General features: G+C 40.6%; 1 protein-coding gene, 1 long non-coding RNA gene and 1 pseudogene across 6 annotated transcripts in view; 2 read left to right on the top strand and 1 right to left on the bottom strand.

Moving 5' to 3' along the window:
• Positions 1 to 16,846, top strand: part of LOC307191814 — an 89,227-nt gene extending 72,381 nt beyond the window's left edge. Inside the window, exons 3-4 of the long non-coding RNA XR_013829853.1 lie at positions 11,924 to 12,033; positions 16,680 to 16,846. This is a non-coding gene — a long non-coding RNA (uncharacterized lncRNA). The remainder of the gene's footprint in view (positions 1 to 11,923; positions 12,034 to 16,679) is intronic.
• Positions 2,824 to 4,303, top strand: LOC307191809 (lysosomal dipeptide transporter MFSD1-like; annotated as a pseudogene). The gene is made up of 2 exons: positions 2,824 to 2,914; positions 3,123 to 4,303. The product of its transcript is annotated as a lysosomal dipeptide transporter MFSD1-like (transcript).
• Positions 13,893 to 24,332, bottom strand: part of CHN2 (chimerin 2) — a 383,768-nt gene continuing 373,328 nt past the window's right edge. For 3 of the 4 annotated variants that reach the window (XM_079932005.1, XM_079932006.1, XM_079932004.1), the window contains one exon: positions 13,893 to 15,777. In XM_079932005.1, the coding sequence (XP_079788131.1) occupies positions 15,606 to 15,777 (172 nt within the window). In that variant the 3' untranslated portion in view covers positions 13,893 to 15,605. The remainder of the gene's footprint in view (positions 15,778 to 24,332) is intronic. The other variant, XM_079932007.1, reaches the window with a different exon arrangement.

Here is a 24,332-nt window from a genome sequence, read left to right as displayed (position 1 = left end):
TTATCCCCCATGCCTCGCACATGTCATCCTCCTGGGAGATCCTTCTACCCTTATTCTGGACAGTCCCTTTGTGCCAAAGGTGCAAAGTGAATCTTGACGTAAACATCACACAGTATAATTAATAATTAGACCATGGATTTTAAATGTAAAAATATAAAACTTTTAGAAGAAAATATAGAATGTCTTTGGGACCTAGGGCTAAGTGAAGAGTTCATAGACATGGCTAAAACGAAGATCCATAAAAGGAAAAATAACTAAGTTGGGCTTCATCAAAACGGAGAAAAACTTTGGCTCTGAAAAACACTCTGTTAAGAGGATGTAAAGACAAACTACAGACTAGGAGAAAATATTTGCAAACCATATATACCTAAAATATATAAAGGACTCTCAAAATTCTATAGTGAAAAAGAATCAATTATGAAATGGGCAAAAGACTTGAACAGTTGTTTCACTAAATTGGAGACACAGATGACAAATAACCACATGAAAAGATGTTCAGCATCATTAACCATTAGTGAAATGCAAATGCGAACCACAGTGAGATATCAACATGAACTTATCAGAATGACTAAAATAGAAAATAATGATGACACCAAATGCTATTGAGGCTGTGGAGAAACTGAATCACTTACACGTTGCTGGTGGGAATGTGAAATGGTCCAGCTGCTCTGGAAAACAGCTTGATAGTTTCTTAAAAAAACTAAACATGCAAATATGACCCAGAAATTGCACCCTTTCCAAACTGGAAACAATCCAGATGCCCTTCAGTGGGTGAAAGGCAAAACAGACTGTGGCAAATCCATACCATGGAACGTTTCTCAGCAATAGTAAAGGATAGCTTACTGAATCTTAGCAATCATTTGGAATTGTTGACGGATAGCATTGGAAGGCGGAGTAGATGTGATTGCCTACAGAGAAAGTACGGCAAGAAGGCAGCCTTGGAGAGTGTTCCAAGGGGCTTGGAGAGTTCTAGAGGGAGAATGGGCAGAGGAGCCTGGGCAGAGGATGGGGGCGAGGGTGGTGGCACAGCAGCCGAGAGAGAGGGGGTTGGAGAAGAAGGGAGTTGTCAACTGTGCCAGCAAACGAGAAGCCAAGTAAGCAGAGACCCGAAGCTGCAGTGAGGTTGATGGGGCTCCAGGGAGAGCACTCTGGGGGGGGAGCACAAGCACTGAAGCTTGACCTGGTGGTATGAAGGTGTGTCGCAGCACCTCCACACCTGCTCCTGTGCCATCTGGCCTCAGTGATAACCCATGAGGTTGGTGGGTCGGGCAGACAAGCAGGCATTAATTTTCAAGTTTCAGAGGGGAGAAACCTGGGGCTCAGAAATGTTGGAAGCCTTGATCTGTGACCGAGCCGGGTCTTGTGGCTCTAAATTCAGTGCTCTGGTAGGGCTCCCATGATGGCTTTCCACCACATCACAGCACAGGGCAGGTGTGGCTTGGCTTCAAAAACCCATTGGACAGTCAACTGCTAGAATCCCCCTATAATTTGCTCGGCAGCAATGTGATGTCCTGTAACTCTGAAGAAAGTTTACTAAGGCTTACTTAGTGTAAGTATTCTCATAAAAGTTTCCCACAGCTCTTGAGTTTTTAGACACACATTTGTCTTACTGTGTGCCCCAAATACTATACTGAGTGCTGTACATAGATTATCTTAAGCCTCACAATTACTTCACGGAATATGTACCGACACTAGTTCATTATAATGACAAGGAAACTGAGGCTTAAGAAGTAAAGTAACTTTCCCAAATTATACTATCAGAAAGTGATAAGAGGCAGGATTGAAACAACGGGGTTGTAACCTGCAATTGAACTTGTGTAACAGGCAATTGAACTAGAGACTTAGATCTTCAGATTCTCCAACCTGAATTATTTTGAGGCTTAATCATACCTACTGGATAGAAGGAGAAAGAATATGGTGAAGATTAGGTGAGTTTTGGATAACTAGTTCCAAGAAAGCTTCAGTAACTGAAGGGTTCAGATACTGGACAGAACTCTAAATGGTGGACAAGAGTCAATATGCATTTTCAGATTCTTCTGCTTCTAGAATCACCCCCTCCTCCATGACACCAAAATATTATAGGATATTTGAATATTTGTAGAAGGATTCTTCTATTAATTTAGAAAGTGTTTGAGTGCCTACTGTATGCCAGGCAAAGTTCCATTTAGGGACAAGGGTAGACTGGTGAGCCAAGTAGACCAATTCCTGCCTTCATGAAGTTTACAGGTCAGACAATGTCATTTTAGAGATAGAGGTGGTTCCATAGTTATGGAGGTGAGAGGCCTTTGGGGACCTTGGTCTATGGATGTGGAGGGTCTTATTCAGCCTCTGAAAGTTTGAACATCCTTCCCAATGCTACAAAACTATTTCCCCTTCTTCATTAATAAATCCTGAGTTTCTTCAGGTATCCAAACACTTCGGAATGGGTGGATTTAGCCGCAGTTCAGGTGAAACCCTTTCTGCTCTAAACAAGTTCTTCTCAAATTTATCCTGCATTGGAATCACCTGGAGGGCTTGTTAAAAAGATTGTGAGGCATCACATGAACGACCGCGGTCACGTGAGCACAGTTTTCGCGGGGCTCTGGCGGCGGCTTCCTCTGGTAAGTTGCGGTCACGGTCATCTCTCGGTCTCCCGCCGCCGGCCCGGGGGAGGCGGGGAGGAAGCGAGGGCGCTGCCAGGCGGCCCAGACGACGCCAGCACAAGAGCCCCCGTCGCCCCGCTGCCCCGCCGGACCTCTGCGACCCCAGTTCCTGGCGCACAGGCTTTTGGTGCTGTTGCTTTCTTCCTTGGCTTCGGCTATGATAATCCTGCCGACCTCAGACTCAGGTTACAAGGATATGCAGGTGAATACCACGAAATTCATGCTGCGGTATGCCTGGTATTCTTGGCCCAATGTAGTTTTGTGTTTCTTTTGTGGCTTTTTTTTTTGTTTGTTTGCGGTACGCGGGCCTCTCAGTGTTGTGGCCTCTCCTGCTGCGGAGCACAGGTTCCGGACGCGCAGGCTCAGCGGCCATGGCTCACGGGCCCAGCCGCTCCGCGGTATGTGGGATCTTCCCGGCCCGGGGCACGAACCCGTGTCCCCTGCATCGGCAGGCGGACTCTCAACCACTGCGCCCACCAGGGAAGCCCCTCTTTGGTGGCTTTTTGATAGAGCAAGCATTTGGAATACGATGGGGCACCATTATTTTTAGTTGCTATTTGTTTTTGCCCTGGGTGGAATATTTAATGCTTTTTGGCTGATGGAGTTTGGATGGTTATGTTTGGGCTGGGTGGGGACTCCTTAGCAGTTGCCCAGAATACGTATGCTGTGAGTTGGTTTAAAGGCAAAGAATTAAACTTGGTGTTTGGTGTAAGTTGGACTCCAGCTTAGCATGGCTGGAATTGGAAGAACAGTAAACGTGAACCTCATGAGATGGCTGTATTCTAAGGTTTAAGCTTCCTTGGGTTCTGCTGGTCACACAACACTTGGGGTCACACTTATGACTGGGGGTATAACATGTATTCTTTCACTAGTCTGTGCCTTGGCCCTTGCTTGTTTGGATCAGACAGCAGAAAGAATCCTTCATAAAGAACAAAGCAAAACAGGTGAAGTTATTAAGTTGACTGATGTGAAGGACTTCTCCTTACCCCTGTGGCTATATTTATCACCTGTGTCTGCTATTATGTTGCCGTGTTCCCTTTCATTGGACTTCACAAAGATTTCTTTACAGAGAAATTTGGATTTTTCTCCCAGACAGCGAGTGATATTAGCAGTATAGTGTTTGGGCTCCTGGTGGATAAAACGGGAAGTAACATCATCTGTGTGCAATGGTGACCCTGCTTGCTTCCCACATGATGCTGACCTTTATGCTGTGGAACACTTGGCTTGCTGTGTGTCTCCTGGGACTCTACTATTCGTTGCTTGCCTGTGCATTGTGGCCAATGGTGGCATTTGTAGTTCCTGAACATCAACTGGGAACCGCATATGGCTTCATGCAGTCCATTCAGAATCTTGGGTTGGCCATCATTTCCATCATTGCTGGCATGATATTGGATACTCGGGGATATTTGTTTTTGGAAGTTTTCTTCATTGCCTGTGTTTCTTTGTCACTGTTATCTGTGGTCTTACTCCACTTGTTGAATCATATCCAAGGTGGGAACCTAAATTATTCTGCAAGACAAAGGGAAGAAACAAAACTTTCTCATGCAGAATGAGAAGTTTAAATGTGTCATGAGAATGGGCTGCACACATCATTAGTCTGAAAAACTCCTTTATTTTTTTTTTCAAATTTAGAGTTTAGTTGTTAGGAAAAATAATGGTCTGGAGAGTTGTTATATTTATATTTTGAATACACTTATTTTAAAGTATAATTCTGAGGACTGTTTTAGCCTGTGTCTTTTGTATTGCTGAAGAATTCTACTTTGGGATAGGCTCATCAGTGGTGAAGTTCAGAAAATTGTACCTGGTACATGTGGGTGATTTCGAGTACGGACACTGAATAATGGAAATCTTTGGATCTCGTATTGAGATAATTTTCACAAAGAGTATCATAGGAATATGGCCTTTTCTTTATCTTAAAGCAAAAAAAAAAAAAAAGCTTTTGAGGGAGTAGAAGGGATTTTTTTTTTTGGTCTTTTTGTATCTCGTCCATCATGTGCCCCAACTGCACATGCACACAGTTATTTTTAGTCCCTTATAGTTTCTTTGTATTCTGTTGCTCCAGGAAACGTGTGTCCAGGTACAAGTGCTGCAGCAAAGGGGCCCAGGGCCCAGGGCCCAGCCTGTCTTAGTTTGAAGTACATGGTGTAACACTGTATGCTTAAAAGTTTTAGAACAGCTTGAAAGTGCATTCCTTATTCAGGATAAGTTTATTTACATCCTTTTTTTTTTTTTTTTCTGATTTATGGTGTACTGTGTCATTATTCACTTGTTAATTCTTTAGGTGTTGACTGCCATGTGACTGTTCTCGCCGATGGGTGTTGAAAGTTGGCCTTACCGGTCGGGAAAAGTCTGCTGCTGTGGAGGGCCTGTGTGGTCTGGCTTCCTCTTTCCACTACCTCTGTGCCTCAGCTACAGTGAGCTGCTTACATTTTTTTCAAATTGGTTACATCTCTTCCCTTCTCAGGGGCTTTGTCCATGCTGCTCCCTTTGCTTAGACTATTTTAGCCAGGATTCTCTAACAACCTGGTTTCATAGGATTTAGGACAGAAAATTTTAGCCCCCCACTGGGAACCATTCTCCCTGTGGAAACTCTTCCAGACCCTTCAGGCTATATCAAGTTAGTCTGAAGTTCCTGTGATCTTTGAAAACCCCTGTACTTTTCCTTCGTAGCTTACCTCAGCTTATCATGAAGAATTTGTGATGAGGTATGTGTGGGTGTCTCTTTATTTTGGTTGTAAGCTCCGCGAGGGCAGAAACTGTCTCTGATATGTTAATAATGATTGTGTTGATAGTGCCTAGCACAAAGTAGGCACAAAATAAATATTTTTTTGAATGATGCATAAATAAAAAGGAGAGTAAACTGGGACAAAAAACAGATTGTGAGGCCCTAGCCCCAGTCAGTGATTCAGGCCTGAGAAATTGCATTTTTAACAAGTCCCAGGCCACGGTGTTGCTGGCCAAGGGACTATACTTCGTGCCACACTGACCTGAACTAATCATGGGAATCTCATTCCCCTTGCTAGTGACTGGTTTAGCAATAAACATGCTATGCAATTCTGGCCAAGGTGTTGTGAGGGGATATATGTCGAGGGAAGGATTTCTTAGCTATTAAATGGGACATGCAGGATGAGAAAGACATTGTCCTGCTTCTCCTTGAAGCCACCTTCTTATACGATGTTTGTCAAAGCCTGAGGGGAATGCCAACAAACGGAGCATGATGGAATAGAAAGAACCAATAGAAAGCACCAATCTTGGAGATGCCCTACATTTGGATTTCTTGTTGAGATAATTAATGTCCCTATTGTTGAAGCCCTTTGCATCATAGTTTCATATTATGTGCAACAGATACTTTCCTGATGGATGAATCTAGTGCTTCTTAAAGGTTAATGATCATCTCCTTACTATTAGAAGTCAGTAATCCATGCTCAAGCAGCGGTCTGTATGGGCTGTTGGTATTATATTGACCTTTCCATGGACTTGGGACTTGGGACTTTGTGACTGTTCCTGATTTTGTTCCAAGGTGATCATCTTGACCATTCCAAGAGTCAAGAACCTGTTGGCCCATAAAACCTGATTGGTTTTAGCATGTGACCCCTGTGGAAAAGAACCCATCTCACACACACACATACACACACACACACACACACACACACACACACACACACACACACGCTTATTCCTCACTTGATCCGTGGCGCTCAATTGCTGAATTCCTGGCCTAAAGAGGTCTATTTTTGCCTCGTCACACGTCTTTTCTGCTTTAGAGTCTGAGCATCTCTCCTTGGTGGGCTGTTTGGCCTGAGCTTCTGATTCTTGCAGCCCTGCGTTGCCCCTGACAGTAATGCCCTGCTCCAGTCCCATGCCTCCACATCCTCCAAACCTGCCAATTAATGGACTAACCTGGGTTTGCCCTCCCTAAGGATGGTCCTGCGTACAATAATCAACATTTGTACATTACTGTCCAGTTTATACTGAGCTTTTAGTTTTTATATTCAGGATCTCAATGGATCCTTGCGTAGAAGCACTCTGACAAGAAGGGGAGATCAGGTACTCTGTTATTATGCCCACTTTCAGATTAGGGAGCTAGAACAAACCAAGATTATACCCATTGTGTAAATTAGGACATAGAAGAAATCAGGTAATTTAAGTGAGCAAACATCTATTCCAGTAATACTTGCTTAACTCTTGAAGAACATTTTGAAGTACACAATTTTTCAAGAAAGTCTGTTAAGGTTATAAATTTTCGGCAGCGATGAAAAATTTGCTCCCGTGGATGATTTATCATACATATGAGGTTTATAAGCCTATGAAAGGAGAGCTTTATGGGTTTTTCTTTAAAAATACAGGTTTTATCTTCTTTTTTTAACTCCGTTCACTGTAAAGGTTTAGCAATGTGCCATGCACCACATTGTCCTCACTGAAAAGCTCCTGTTAAGTTACAGGGACTCCTTAGTTGCTATGTCCAAAGGGGACTCATCACCTTATCATCTTTTTTTAAAAATTATTTTCAATTTATAAGTCCAACAAACTATAACAGTCACTTTATTTAAAAAATTTTTTTTTATTATTTTTAAATTTTTGGCTGTGCTGGGTCTTCATTGCTGCAAGCGGGCTTTCTCTAGTTGCAGCGAGCAGGGGCTACTCTGTGTTGCGGTGCACAGGCTTCTCATTGCGGTGGCTTCTCTCGTTGTGGAGCACGGGCTCTAGGTGTATGGGCTTCAGTAGCTGTGGCACGTGGGCTCAGTAGTTGTGGCTCATGGGCTCAGTAGTTGTGGCTTGCGGGCTCTAGAGTGCAGGCTCAGTAGCTGTGGCGCACGGGCTTAGTTGCTTCACGGTATGTGGGATCTTCCCAGACCAGGGCTTGAACCTATGTCCCCGGCACTGGCAGGCAGATTCTTAACCACTGCGCCACCAGGGAAGCCCCACCTTATCATCTGTAGCAGCATTTGACCCTGATGACTTCTCCATCCTTGAAGTTCTATCTTTCTCTGCTTTCTTCTTACACTCCTGACTCTCTGCTTCCTCCTCTGGCCATTTCTGACCTTCCTTTCAAAGTTCTCTAACTTTGCATGTTCCTTAGACTTTATTGTTACCCAGGGACCTATTATTGGTCTTCTTTATTTCAGCTGACTATACAGTCTGATCTCATCCTTCTTTCTTGAGCTCCAAAACCATGTATTCAGGCATGTGCTAGACATTTTTACATGGGTAAACCATTAGCACCAAATGCATCCTGCAAACTGAACCCATGATTTCTCCCTGCTGAACCCCCTTTCCTTCCTGTATTCTCTTATCTTCCTAAATAGTCATTTAATTGTAAAAACCGGAAATGAGGGTGTCATTTGTGACTTCATCTGTTCAATCTTGGCATCAAATCAGTAAGTCTTGACAACCCCCTAAATATCTCTCTTATCATGACTCTTCTCCATCCCTCCTGCTGGGAGGCAAGTTCAGTTTGTCATTGCCTATAACATCTTCTTGATTAGCTTCTGTCTTTCTAATCTTACATCCTCTGGCCTATCCTCCACGTGTCACCAGACCAATCTTTCTAAGTTTGACTCATACTTGGCACACAAGGTTCCTTATTCCCTGGCGCAGACCTGCTTGTTTAATCTCATTCCCCCTCCTCTTCCCTCACATTCCATGTGCTGGTTAACCCAGCTCTGGAGAGTACTCTGAACTTTCCATGCTTTCATGTGTTTACGGCTGGCATCTATGTACTCTGCCTGGGGAAGCCAGGGAAAGTCTCAGCAGAGAGGAAACTTCGAGTTGAGACTTGTAGGATGAGTAGGAGTGTGCCTGACCAGCATATGGTGTCCACCATTCTTTTTTTTAATTTATTTTTTTAACATCTTTATTGGAGTATAATTGCTTTACAATGGTGTGTTAGTTTCTGCTTCACAACAAAATGAATCAGTTATATATATACATATGTTCCCATATCTCTTCCCTCTTGCGTCTCCCTCCCTCCCACCCTCCCTATCCCACCCCTCCAGGCAGTCACAGAGCACCGAGCTGATCTCCCTGTGCTATGCGGCTGCTTCCCACTAGCTATCTACCTTACGTTTGGTAGTGTATATATGTCCATGCCACTCTCTCGCTTTGTCACAGCTTACCCTTCCCCCTCCCCATATCCTCAAGTCCATTCTCTGGTAGGTCTGTGTCTTTATTCCTGTTTTACCCCTAGGTTCTTCATGACATTTTTTTTTTCTTAAATTCCATATATATGTGTTAGCATATGGTATTTGTCTCTCTCTTTCTGACTTACTTCACTCTGTATGACAGACTCTAGGTCTATCCACCTCATTACAAATAGCTCAATTTTGTTTCTTTTTATGGCTGAGTAATATTCCATTGTATATATGTGCCACATCTTCTTTATCCATTCATCTGATGATGGACACTTAGGTTGTTTCCATCTCCGGGCTATTGTAAATAGAGCTGCAATGAACATTGTGGTACATGTCTCTTTTTGAATTATGGTTTTCTCAGGGTATATGCCCAGTAGTGGGATTGCTGGGTCATATGGTAGTTCTATTTGTAGTTTTTAAGGAACCTCCATACTGTTCTCCACAGTGGCTGTATCAATTTACATTCCTACCAACAGTGCAAGAGGGTTCCCTTTTCTCCACACCCTCTCCAGCATTTATTGTTTCTAGGTTTTTTGATGATGGCCATTCTGACTGGTGTGAGATGATATCTCATTGTAGTTTTGATTTGCATTTCTCTAATGATTAGTGATGTTGAACATTCTTTCATGTGTTTGTTGGCAGTCTGTATATCTTCTTTGGAGAAATGCCTATTTAGGTCTTCTGCCCATTTTTGGATTGGGTTGTTTGTTTTTTTGTTATTAAGCTGCATGAGCTGCTTATAAATTTTGAAGATTAATCCTTTGTCAGTTGCTTCATTTGCAAACATTTTCTCCCATTCTGAGGGTTGTCTTTTGGTCTTGTTTATGGTTTCCTTTGCTGTGCAAAAGCTTTGAAGTTTCATTAGGTCCCATTTGTTTATTTTTGTTTTTATTTTCATTTCTCTAGGAGGTGGGTCAAGAAGGACCTTGCTGTGATTTATGTCATAGAGTGTCCTGCCTATGTTTTCCTCTAAGAGTTTCATAGTTTCTGGCCTTACATTTAGGTCTTTATTCCATTTTGAGCTTATTGTTGTGTATGGTGTTAGGGAGTGATCTAATCTCATACTTTTACATGTAGCTGTCCAGTTTTCCCAGCACCACTTACTGAAGAGGCTGTCCTTTCTCAACTGTACATTCCTGCCTCCTTTATCAAAGATAAGGTGACCATATGTGCATGGGTTTATCTCTGGGCTTTCTATCCTGTTGCATTGATCTATATTTCTGTTTTTGTGCCAGTACCATACTGTCTTGATTACTGTAGCTTTGTAGTATAGCCTTAAGTCAGGGTGCCTGATTCCTCCAGCTCCGTTTTTCGATCTCAAGATTGCTTTGGCTATTCGGGGTCTTTGGTGTTTCCATACAAATTGTGAAATTTTTTGTTCTAGTTCTGTGAAAAATGCCAGTGGTAGTTTGATAGGGATTGCATTGAGTCTGTAGATTGCTTTGGGTAGTAGAGTCATTTTCACAATGTTGATTCTTCCAATCCAAGAACATGGTATATCTCTCCATCTATTTGTATCATCTTTAATTTCTTTCATCAGTGTCTTATAGTTTTCTGCATACAGGTCTTTTGTCTCCTTACGTAGGTTTATTCCTAGATATTTTATTCTTTTCTTTAGGAATGCCAGAGATTTCTGTGCATTAATTTTGTATCCTGCTACTTTACCAAATTCACTGATTAGCTCTAGTAGTTTTCTGGTAGCATCTTTAGGATTCTCTATGTGTAGTATCATGTCATCTGCAAACAGTGACAGCTTTACTTCTTCTTTTCCGATTTGGATTCCTTTTATTTCCTTTTCTTCTCTGATTGCTGTGGCTAAAACTTCCAAAACTATGTTGAAGAAGAGTGGTGAGAGTGGCCAACCTTGTCTTGTTCCTGATCTTAGTGGAAATGCTTTCAGTTTTTCACCATTGAGGACAGTGTTGGCTGTGGGTTTGTCATATATGGCCTTTATTATGTTGAGGAAAGTTCCCTCTATGCCTACTTTCTGCAGGGTTTTTTATCATAAATGGGTGTTGAATTTTTTCAAAAGCTTTCTCTGCATCTATTGAGATGACCATATGGTTTTTCTCCTTCAGTTTGTTAATATGGTGTATCACATTGATTGATTTGCGTATATTGAAGAATCCTTGCATTCCTGGAATAAACCCCACTTGATCATGGAGTATGATCTGTATAATGTGCTGTTGGATTCTGTTTGCTAGTATTTTGTTGAGGATTTTTGCATCTATGTTCATCAGTGATATTGGCCTGTAGTTTTCTTCCTTTGTGACATCCTTGTCTGGTTTTGGTATCAGGGTGATGGTGTCCACCATTCTTGATCCCACGGAGCCTGTACTTCAGTGGGAGACAGATGGACACACAATTGCAGTACTTTGTGATAACCGATGGATTAGACGTATGTACAAATGGAAGTAGAAGGCAGTGAAGGAGGTCCTTGAGTGTGACAATATCTTTTCAACTCAGGAAAAAAAATGACCCTGGCTTATTTGCATTTACAAAGCATCCAATGAAGCAAACCGCTCCAAAGCATAGGGTCTAACATGGTGCCTCGCGTGTAGCAAAATACATGGAAGTGGAACAACGAAATGGACTAGGACATTGTGAAACGAACCTGAAGACAAGGAAAGAGTCTTTCTGAACCACACTCATGAGACCCTCTATATTTTATCAAAATGGACTTCATTTGCCCTCTCCTCCTTCTCATCCCCTCTCCTGAATGTTGGTGCTGTAGAGAACTTTGAATCAGGCCTCTCCTGTATTTCTCTGCTCTGGGTCCCTGGGCACTCTTATTCAATTATTACCTTGGTTCCAATTATTACCTCTGGTGTCGCTCCTAAATTCCTACCTCCAGCTTGGGTCTGTTAGTGCAATTGCTCATGAAATATCTCTTCCTGGAAATTTCACAGGTATCCCTATTTCATCATGTCCAACATGGAACTCATCATCCTCCTTACTTTTTCCACCCCTCAAGAACCTCTGGATCTCTTTGTGTTCATTTCAAGAAATATTATCCAGTTGTCAAATTAAGCAGTGTGGGAGTCGTCCTTGATTCTCTAATCCAAACTATAACCAGACGTTTTCAACTCTGCCTCCTAAATATAACTCAGTTCTGTCTGTTTTTCTCTGCCTTGCTACCACCTGATCCAGGCTACATCACCTTAGACTTACAATGACAACAACGAACATCCAAGTGACTCCCTGCATCTACCTTCACTACCCCCATCTGCCTGCATATTCTCTGATGGATCCACAGTCAAGTAAGTGATCTTTAAAAAATGTAAACAAGATTGTGGCATTTGTTTCTTGCTAAAAGGCAATGCTAAATTAATTAGCTATTAATGCTATTTAATAATAGCATTAATATAAATTATAATTTATAATATTATATTAAAATAAAATAATATAATATATCATATATAATTATATATAATTATAATATAGATAATATATATAAATATATATTTTTTCATTTGCATATATATATATATTCATACACATAATATATATTTATATATATTATCTATATTATATATTATAATAAAAATATAATTAAAAATAACATAATAAAAATATTATAAATTAATATAAATAATTTAGCAATTAATACTAAAGGCAATGTGATGTCCTAGATTGTATCCTGGAACAGAAAAAGGACATTAGCGGAAGACTCATAAAATCCGAAAAAAGCCTGGAGTTCAGTTAATAGTAATGTACTAATGTTGGTTTCTTGGTTTAAATAAATGTACTGTGGTTATATAAGATGTTAACATTAGGGGACAGTGGGTGAGGAGTACACAGGAACTCTCTGTAGTATCTTTGCAACTTTTCTGTAAATATAAAACTACTCCAAAATTAAGTTTATTTAAAAAAAAAAATTGTAGCACCATCGCCTTTTATGTTAGAGTCCAAAATCCTTAGCATGACCAGCGTTTGCTCTCCAGCCAAACTAAACTTATTATTTAATTCTTCCAGTGAGACAAACCTTTTCCTTGCCAGTATTCAGTGTCTGGCCCATTAATAAGTGCTTGATAAATGTTGGTTGAAAATTAATGAACATTACATTTTTAAATATCAAAAGATTGACAGTAAATTTGTGGATTGATAGATCTTGGGAATTTGTAAGCTACCTGAGTTGGGTTTTCAGTTGGAGGCAGGATGGCCCAGGCAGCACACCTGTAGTGGTATGTGACTTTCCTCAACTCCCCGTATCTCCCCTCCCTCGTCCCTTCCAGGCTGCTGTCCTTGAAATTCTGCACCAGGCCCCTTCCGAGCTTGGAGACCAGGTGCCCATTTATGTTAACGGGAGAGAGAAAAAGGCCTTCCCCCACCCACACTGCCCCGTCCCGTCTCCCACAACCCACCTGTGGGCAATTTAACAGTGGGTTCTGGAAACAACACTGCCTCCTTTCAGGTCTAACTACTAGAGTTATTCCAATGGCAGGAATTTCAAGCCAGGTAAGAGAAGCCACGTCAGGCTGCCAGATGGTGGGGAAGATAGGCATGGGTATCAGAGCAGGCTTCAGACTAAAGGCAGGTAGACGGGATCAGGTGTTGTAATCACATTCGAGAAAAGGAGTCAAGTGAACCTCATTACACATTATAGAGCCCTGTTATAATAATACCCCTTATTACTACTCGGACTTGGATTTAACCCGTGACAAATCCTTTTCTCTCATGTGTCTTCCTTTCCCCTCCTAAGTCATCATTCTTAAAATAATGATGATAATAAGAAGTAACTATGACTAATTACTTTAGATCATCATTTCATCTAAGGTGTCCCAATCAGAATATTTCCAAACCCAGTTTTTCAGGTAAGCGAACTCATTCCCAAGGTCATATGCAGCTGATAAGAGGCAGATCTGCTATTCAAAGTCAAGTCTTTCTGGCTCCAAAACTCTTTTTCTGCCCTCCTGCAAGCTGCCTAGGGTGATCTGCTCTAAACACCACATCTCTCAATGAAGGACAAACACAATGGGTCTTTATAGAAAGGGAAGCTGGAGTATTGGAATCTTAACTGCAGGCAGGCTCCTCAGGAGGAAGCTGGAGGAGGGAGAGGGGCCAGGAGGTGTGGACTCCATGGGGTGTTTGTTTTCTCATCGTGTCTTGGTGATGGTAGACACTTTATTGCCCACAATCCATCTGGGAGCAGTGTTTTGAATATTCTGCCCCCCTTTCCCCCAACACGTCTTCCAAAATGATAGACAGAAGAATTTAATACATTTAATGCTTTTCCTTCCATTTACACTATCATAAATTACAAAGTATTGTTCACTTCACAAAATAAAACCATTTCCAGATAGTTTTTTGACAGTATCAAGAAGTACATAAGCTACAACAAACAAATCTGTACAGTTGGGAGGAACGATACTAGCAGGGACCAAGCAGAACCATTCTGACCCCCGTGTGCCAGCGGAGTCCATCCACATAGCCCTCAGGACTTTCTAGGATAACAACTGCACTGCCCTCTCCCCTCTCAGCTGGCTCATCACACAGTAATTCTCTTCTGGTCACTCCGAAACAAGACTAGTGAGTAATGACATGAATCATCTCAGATAATGAGAGGAAAAGACTTTGTAGTTGGGGTTAAGAAAAAAATTTAGATTGACAGTTTTTGACGTTTTAAATATTTTACCTATGTTACAAAATATAGAAATCTTGGTGTGGAAAGCTCATGCTAAGATAAATATAACCAATAAGATAGGACTGTAGCAATCAAATCATATTAAATTATTATCCATCAGAGTTACTTTGATCAAGGAGGAACACATATTTGTAAAAAACCAAACATTCATTCTTACTTTAAAAAACAGGCTTGTTTATAAAACAAAAATGAAAAAAATCAACAATGACTCTGCAGATTCACTTCTCATAAATAGAAATGTGGCAAAAATGCAACTTGACATTAACAGATGAATTCAGAATGCTTGCCTGAAAAGAAAGAAGTTCTAACTTTTTACATGGCCCAGCTATAACCAGTGTTTCCAAATTATTTTATGTAAAATGACCACGTTCTGCATGTTCTGTGATGTACACACATGATATGGAAAGACTATGACCAATTCATAGAACATACTTTGGGATTTCACAAAATTTTTATGGAAAGAAAATTTGTGGATGTTTCAGACCATCCTACAATTGCTATAAACATACACCGTAAGACAGCAAAATGCCAGTGCTTAACAGCAAATCTATCAAAAGCAGGGACAGAGGTGGGAGGTGAAATTTCATTGCAAAGCACTGATAAGGACAGAGGTATGTCAAGATAATACTGCATTCATGGTAAACTTTTCAGGGATCGCAGCAAGAAGGCAGGACAAGGTACACAGGGTAATAATCAATGCACTGCATTGAGTTCTATTTGCTAAAATAAAGTAACATTCTTGCAGCTAAAATAAAAATACATTTTACAATATAAGTTTCATTTAACATTTAACATATAGAATTGTCTTCTTTTTGTAAGTGGAAAATGTATAACTGTATCAAGTACCTCTATGAATTAAGTTCCCTTTTATTACTGATAAGACTGAAGTTTAAAGGTCTACGTTGTTTTTTAATAAGTTAAAGAAAGATTTATTAATCACTCTTCCAGCAAAACAGACATACGAGGCACAGCAAAGACCCAGGCGAGGGCTTTTTCTCACCCTCATCCTTGCTGTTCTCCTGTGGAGGGGGCCAGTGTCTATGAGACACAGTAGCCGACATGGCGATCCTCTGTGGTCTAGGAAATTCCACCACTTGTTTGGAAAACCAGGTGTAAAAGATGTTTTTATTTCTTTAGCCTTATCAACTTAGATGGGGCTCGGGCCATTCAGCTCACTTCCCTGGTGGATTAAAACAAAACATCTTCGTTTTCTATTAAAATCTGCACAATCAGCTTTTGGTACCGCATGTCATGGAGGGTGGTGAGGGTACTGTCCTCAGGGGGCCTCATCAGGGTGGGCCCAAATACGATCCCCAGATTTTCAGCATTCATGAAATTGTCCTTTTCATTCAGAGTCACCCTGCAAGACAGACATATACACAGAGGCATTATACAGACTCGAGGGTGGATTTGTATACTGATTATGAACTTCTCTGGTTTGGGGATTTGCAAAAGAAAATTGAGAATTGGAAGTATACAGAAGTATTTCTTAAAAGGTAATTTTCTGACTAAAAAAAGTTTTAGATTATTGACATTGCCTTCAGCCAGTAGAAGTGGACTACTAAGTCAATCTGGTGTAGACACACTTTTTAAAATTATAAAATCAGTCCTTCTTACTAAATAAACGTGGAACTCTCAGTGAGGGAATATTGGTTTGAAGGGGCAGTAGATTATTAGGTGGCCCATAGTGCATACAGATTTAGTCTAGGCTTGTATGGATGTCTTTTCTTTCCCTCTTGTCGCTGTCTACTGGTCTGTATGCTGGCAAACCAGGAAGCTGAGGGCAGATTCCCTGTCTGCTGGCAGGGCTAGTGCCTGAGGAGAGAGGTCAAGCCATCATCATGGGACTGGGAAATGGCTGGAATGTGGCCAAACGAAAAAGCAGTTGGATATTATTTCTAGTTCCCACAGGATGAGGTCTGGAGCAGTAATTATTGTTGGAATTGAAAATCGTCATTTCATCACTAATCATTAGAGAAATGCAAATAAAAACTGCAGTGAGGTATCACCTCACACTGGTCAGAATGGCCATGATCAAAACATCTGCAAACAATAAATGCTGGAGAGGGTGTGGAGAAAAGGGAACCCTCCTACACTGTTGGTGGGAATGTAAATTGGTACAGCCACTGTGGAGAACAGTATGGAAGTTCCTTAAAAACTAAATATAGAACTACCATATGATCCAGCAGTCCCACTCCTGGGCATATATCTGGAGAAAACCATAATTCGAAAAGATAACATGCACCCCAATGTTCATTGCAGCACTATTTATAATAGCCAAGACCTGGAATCAACCTAAATGTTCATTCACAGAGGAGTGGAGAAAGAAGATGTGGTACATATACACAACGGAATATTACTCAGCCATAAAAAAGAATGAAATAATGCCATCTGCAGCAACATGGATGGACCTAGAGACTGTCATAATGAGTGAAGTAAGTCAAAGACAAATATCATATGATATCACTTATATGTGAAATCTAAAAAAAAAATGGTACAAATGAACTTATTTACAAAACAGAAATAGAATGACAGTTGTAGAAAATAAACTTATGGTTACCAGGGGAAAGTGAGGGGGGTGGGATAAATTGGGAGATTGGGATTGACATATACACACTATATAAAATAACTAATAAGGACCTACTGTATAGCACAGGGAACTCTCCTCAATACTGTGTAATGACCTGTAAGGGAAAAGAATCTAAAAAAGAGTGGACAGATGTATATGTGTAACTGATTCACTTTGCTGTACACCTGAAACTAATACAACATTGTAAATCAACTATACTCCAAGATCTAGGGGAAGATGGTGGAAAGGTAAGACGTGGAGATCACCTTCCTCCCCACAGATACATCAGAAATACATCTACATGTGGAACAACTCCTACAGAACACCTAATGAACACTGACAGAAGTCCTCAGACCTCCCAAAAGGTGCGCAAGGAGAGGGGATTAAGAGTGCCGCTTAAAGGAGCTCCAGAGACGGGCGTGAGCCGTGGCTCTCAGCGCGGACCCCAGAGACGGGCATGAGATGCTAAGGCTGCTGCTGCCGCCACCAAGAAGCCTGTGTGCGAGCACAGGTCACTCTCCACACCTCCCCTCCCGAGAGCCTGTGCAGCCCGCCACTGCCAGGGTCCCAGGATCCATGGACAACTTCCCCGGGAGAACGCACGGCGCGCCTCAGGCTGGTGCAATGTCACACCGGCCTCTGCCACCACAGGCTCGCCCCACACTCCGTACACCTCCCTCCTCCTGGCCTGAGTGAGCCGGAGCCCCCGAATCAGTGGCTCCTTTAACCCTGTCCTGTCTGAGCAAAGAACAGGTATTTTTTCTTAATAATTATTTTTTTATTTTACTAACTTTATTTTACCTTATTTTCTTTTCTTTTATCCTCTTTCTTTCTTTCTACTTTTTCTCTCTTTTATTCTGCGCTGTGTGGATGAAAGGCTCTTGGTGCTGCAGCCAGGTGTCAGTGCTGTGCCTCTGAGGTGGGAGAGCCAACTTCAGGACACTGGTCCACAAGAGACCTCCCAGCTCCACGTAATATCAAACGGCGAAAATCTCCCAGAGATCTCCATCTCAACGCCAAGACCCAGCTCCAATCAACGACCAGCAAGCTACAGTGCTGGACATCATATGCCAAACAACTAGCAAGACAGGAACACAACCCCACCCATTAGCAGAGAGGCAGCCCAAAATCATAGTAAGTCCACAGACAACCCAAAACACACCACCAGACGTGGACCTGCCAACCAGAAAGACAATATCCAGCCTCATCCACCAGAACACAGGCACTAGTCACCTCCACCAGGAAGCCTACACAACCCACTGAACCAACCTTAGCCACTGGGGACATACACAGAAAACAACGGGAACTAAGAACCTGCAGCCTGCAAAAAGGAGACCCCAAACACAGTAAGATAAGCAAAATGAGAAGACAGAAAAACACACAGCAGATGAAAGAGCAAGATAAAAACCCACCAGACCTAACAAATGAAGAGGAAATAGCCAGTCTACCTAAAAAAGAATTCAGAATAATGATAGTAAAGATGATCCAAAATCTTGGAAATAGAATAGACAAAATGCAAGAAACATTTAACAAGGACCTAGAAGAACTAAAGATGAAACAAGCAATGATGAACAACACAATAATGAAATTAAAAATACTCTAGATGGGATCAATAGCAGAATAACTGAGGCAGAAGAACGGATAAGTGACCTGGAAGATAAAATAGTGGAAATAACTACTGCAGAGCAGAATAAAGAAAAAAGAATGAAAAGAACTGAGGACAGTCTCAGAGACCTCTGGGACAACATTAAACACACCAACATTCGAATAATAGGGTTTCAGAAGAAGAAGAGGAAAAGAAAGGGACTGAGAAAATATTTGAAGAGCTTATACTTGAAAACTTCCCTAATATGGGAAAGGAAATAGTTAATCAAGTCCAGGAAGCACAGAGAGTCCCATACAGAATAAATCCAAGGAGAAACACGCCAAGACACATATTAATCAAACTGTCAAAAATTAAATACAAAGAAAACATATTAAAAGCAGCAAGGGAGAAACAACAAATAACACACAAGGGAATCCCCATTAGGTTAACAGCTGGTCATTCAGCAGAAACTCTGCAAGCCAGAAGGGACAGACAGGACATATTAAAAGTGATGAGAAAAACCTGCAACCAAGATTACTCTACCCAGCAAGGATCTCATTCAGATTTGATGGAGAAATTAAAACCTTTACAGACAAGCAAAAGCTGAGAGAGTTCAGCACTACCAAACCAGCTCTACAACAACTGCCAAAGGAACTTCTCTAGGCAAGAAACACAAGAGAAGGAAAAGACCTACAATAACGAACCCAAAACAGTTAAGAAAATGGGAATAGGAATATACATATCGATAATTACCTTAAATGTAAACGGACTAAATGCTCCCACCAAAAGACACAGATTGGCTGAATGGATACAAAATCAAGACCCATATATTTGCTGTCTACAAGAGACCCACTTCAGACCTAGAGACACATACAGACTGAAAGTAAGGGGATGGAAAAAGGTATTTCATGTGAATGGAAACCAAAAGAAAGCTGGAGAAGCAATTCTCATATCAGACAAAATAGACTTTAAAATAAAGACTATTAGAAGAGACAATGGAAGACACTACATGATGAACAAGGGATCAATCCAAGAAGAAGATACAACAATTGTAAATATTTATGCACCCAACATAGGAGCACCTCAATACATAAGGCAAATACTAACAGCCATAAAAGGGGAAATGGACAGTAACACATTCATAGTAGGGGACTTTAATACCCCACTTTCACCAATGGACAGATCATCCAAAATGAAAATAAATAGGGAAACACAAGCTTTAAATGATACATTAAACAAGATGGACTTAATTGATATTTATAGGACATTCCATCCAAAAACAAAAGAATACACATTTTTCTCAAGTGTATCCTTGAGAAACATGAACATGTTTCATGTTCTGAACATTTCAGAATGTTCCATGGAACATTCTCCAGGATAGATCATATCTTGGGTCACAAATCAAGCCTTGGTAAATTTAAGAAAATCGAAATTGTATGAAGTATCTTTTCCGACCACAACACTATGAGACTAGATATTACAGAAAAAGATCTGTAAAAAATACAAACACATGGAGGCTAAACAATACACTACTTAATAACGAAGTGATCACTGAAGAAATCAAAGAGGAAATTAAAAAATACTTAGAAACAAATGACAATGGAGACACGACCACCCAAAATCTATGGGATGCAGCAAAATCAGTTCTAAGAGGGAAGTTTATAGCAATACAATCCTGCCTTAAGAAACAGGAAACATACGGAATAAACAACCTAACCTTGCACCTAAAGCAATTAGAGAAAGAAGAACAAAAAAACCCCAAAGTTAACAGAAGGAAAGAAATCATAAAGATCAGATCAGAAATAAATGAAAAAGAAATGAAGGAAACAATAGCAAAGATCAATAAAACTAAAAGCTGGTTCTTTGAGAAGATAAACAAAATTGATAAACCATTAGCCAGACTCATCAAGAAAAAATGGGAGAAGACTCAAATCAATAGAATTAGAAATGAAAAAGGAGAAGTAACAACTGACACTGCAGAAATACAAAAGATCATGAGAGATTACTACAAGCAACTCTATGCCAATAAAATGGACAACCTGGAAGAAATGGACAAATTCTTAGAAATGCACAACCTGCCAAGACTGAATCAGGAAGAAATAGAAAATATGAACAGGCCAATCACAAGCACTGAAATTGAAACTGTGATTAAAAATCTGCCAACAAACAAAAGCCCAGGACCAGATGGCTTCACAGGCGAATTCTATCAAACATTTAGAGAAGAGCTAACACCTATCCTTCTCAAACTCTTCCAAAATATAGCAGAGGGAGGAACACTCCCAAACTCATTCTACGAGGCCACCATCACCCTGGTATCAAAACCAGACAAGGATGTCACAAAGAAAGAAAACTACAGGCCAATATCACTGATGAACATAGATGCAAAAATCCTCAACAAAATACTAGCAAACAGAATCCAACAACACATTAAACGGACCATACACCATGATCAAGTGGGGTTTATTACATGAATGGAAGGATTCTTCAATATACGCAAATCAATCAACGTGATACACCATATTAACAAACTGAAGGAGAAAAACCATATGATCATCTCAACAGATGCAGAGAAAGCTTTCGAAAAAATTCAACACCCATTTATGTTAAAAACCCTGCAGAAAGTAGGCATAGAGGGAACTTTCCTCAACATAATAAAGGTCATATGTGACAAACCCACAGCCAACATCATCCTCAATGGTGAAAAACTGAAAGCATTTCCACTAAGATCAGGAACAAGACAAGGTTGCCCACTCTCACCACTCTTATTCAACATAGTTTTGGAAGTTTTAGCCACAGCAATCAGAGAAGAAAAGGAAATAAAAGGAATCCAAATCGGAAAAGAAGAAGTAAAGCTGTCACTGTTTGCAGATGACATGATACTACACATAGAGAATCCTAAAGATGCTACCAGAAAACTACTAGAGCTCATCAATGAATTTGGTAAAGTAGCAGGATACAAAATTAATGCACAGAAATCTCTTGCATTCCTATACACTAATGATGAAATATCTGAAAGTGAAATCAAGAAAACTCCCATTTACCACCGCAACAAATAGAATAAAGTATCTTGGTTTTACTAGATAGAGAGATATACCATGTTCTTGGATTGGAAGAATCAACATTGTGAAAATGACTCTACTACCCAAAGCAATCTACAGATTCAATGCAATCCCTGTCAAACTACCACTGGCATTTTACACAAAACTAGAACAAAAAATTTCACAATTTGTATGGAAACACCAAAGACCCCGAATAGCCAAAGCAATCTTGAGAACGAAAAACGGAGCTGGGGGAATCAGGCTTCCTGACTTCAGACTATACTACAAAGCTACAGTAATCAAGACAGTATGGTACTGGCACAAAAACAGAAATATAGATCAATGCAACAGGATAGAAAGCCCAGAGGTAAACCCACGCACATATGGTCATCTTATCTTTGATAAAGGAGGCAGGAATGTACAGTGGAGAAAGGACAGCCTGTTCAATAAGTGGTGCTGGGAAAACTGGACAGGTACATGTAAAGGTATGAAATTAAATCACTCCCTAACACCATACACAAAAATAAGCTCAAAATGGATTAAAGACCTAAATGTAAGGCCAGAAACTATGAAACTCTTAGAGGAAAATATAGACAGGACACTCTATGACATAAATCACAGCAAGGTCCTTTTTGACCCACCTCCTAGAGAAATGGAAATAAAAACAAAAATAAACAAATGGGACCTAAAGAAACTTCAAAGCTTTTGCACAGCAGGAAACCATAAACGAGACCAGAAGACGACTGTCAGAATGGAAGAAAGTATTTGCAAATGAAGCAACTGACAAAGGATTAATCTCCAAGATTTACAAGCACCTCATGCAGCTCAATAACAAAAAAACAAACAACCCAATCCAAAAATGGGCAGAAGACCTAAATAGACATTTCTCCAAAGAAGATATACAGACTGCCAACAAATACATGAAAGAATGCTCAACATCATTAATCGTTAGAGAAATGCAAATCAAAACTACAATGAGATATCATATCACACCAGTCAGAATGGCCATCATCAAAAAACCTAGAAACAATAAATGCTGGAGAGGGTGTGGAGAAAAGGTAACACTCTTGCACTGCTGGTGGGAATGTGAATTGGTACAGCCACTATGGAGAACAGTATGGAGGTTCCTTATAAAACTACAAATAGAACTACCATATGACCCAGCAGTCCCACTACTGGGCATATACCCTGAGAAAACCATAATTCAAAAAGAGTCATGTACCAAAATGTTCATTGCAGCTCTATTTACAATAGCCTGGAGATGGAAACAACCTAAGTGTCCATCATCGGATGAATGGATAAAGAAGATGTGGCACATATATACAATGGAATATTACTCAGCCATAAAAAGAAACAAAATTGAGCTATTTGTAATGAGGTGGATGGACCTAGAGTCTGTCATACAGAGTGAAGTAAGTCAGAAAGAGAAAGACAAATACTGTATGGTAACACATATATATGGAATTTAAGAAAAAGAAAAAAATGTCATGAAGAACCTAGGTTTAAGACAGGAATAAAGACACAGACCTACTAGAGAATGGGCTTGAGGATATAGGGAGGGGGAAGGGTAAGCTGTGACAAAGTGAGAGAGTGGCATGGACATATATACACTACCAAATGTAAAATAGATAGCTAGTGGGAAGCAGCCGCATAGCACAGGGAGATCAGCTCAGTGCTTTGTGACCACCTAGAGGGGTGGGATAGGGAGGTTGGGAGGGAGGGAGACGCAAGAGGGAAGAGATATGGGAACATATGTATATGTAAAACTGATTCACTTTGTTATACAGCAGAAACTAACACACCATTGTAAAGCAATTATACTCCAATAAAGATGTTTTAAAAAACTACAATAAATATTAAAAAAAAAAGAAAATCATCATTTCAACATCCATGTTCAAGAACTGCAAAGCCTTTAAAAGATGAAGTTCAAACTCCAAAGTTGGCTTAATACCTTCCAAGTAGAATAAAACTATGATCTCTCTGATATTTTGGTTTAAGGATTTAGGTTTTAGGACGTTTCTAACAGATCTAAAAAGGATTACATTCTCCAAAGAAGAGCAAAATAGGATTAACTTAGGTTTTGCACAGAAAGCCATCCCTTTGTGTTTATTCTCTTGAAGCTAATTAAGACTAGCCATTTAGCATTATTTTAGGAAGGGTAATTCAGCTTGCATTACCTTCACCTTGCAAAGTTAAGAGGGAGGTAAGAAAGAAGACATACTTCACTTTCAAAGTGCTCGTATTTCCCCACTACGTCAGGCACCACACCTGACCAAACAAGATGGCTAGCAAACCCACCATAGTAAAAATACTAAATAATTGGCACGTCAGCATTTCTCCTGATAATGATACTTTGCCTTCCAAAGTGTAACAGTTGGGCACTGAAAGAAATAACTTAGAGGTATTTAAAAGCCATGCTGTCATACAAGTCTTTTTTTAATCCCAAAATTACTTGTACTCTTAAATTCAATAAATTAATCAGGGACTTCCCTGGTGGTGCGGTGGTTAAGAATCCACCTGCCAATGCAGGGATCATGGGTTCAATCCCTGGTCCGGGAAGATCCCACATGCCGCGGAGCAACTAAGCCCGTGCGCCACAACTACTGAGCCTGCGCTCTAGAGCCCACGAGTCACAACTACTGAGCCCACGTGCCACAACTACTGAAGCCCGCACGCCTACACCCTGTGCTCCACAACAAGAGAAGCCACTGCAATGAGAAGCC

This window comes from Stenella coeruleoalba (assembly GCF_951394435.1).
Source record: "Stenella coeruleoalba genome assembly, chromosome: 9".
In the NCBI taxonomy this organism is placed as follows: domain Eukaryota; kingdom Metazoa; phylum Chordata; class Mammalia; order Artiodactyla; family Delphinidae; genus Stenella; species Stenella coeruleoalba.
Note: the sequence above shows the minus strand (reverse complement) of the source record. Positions and strands in the feature narration are given on the sequence as shown.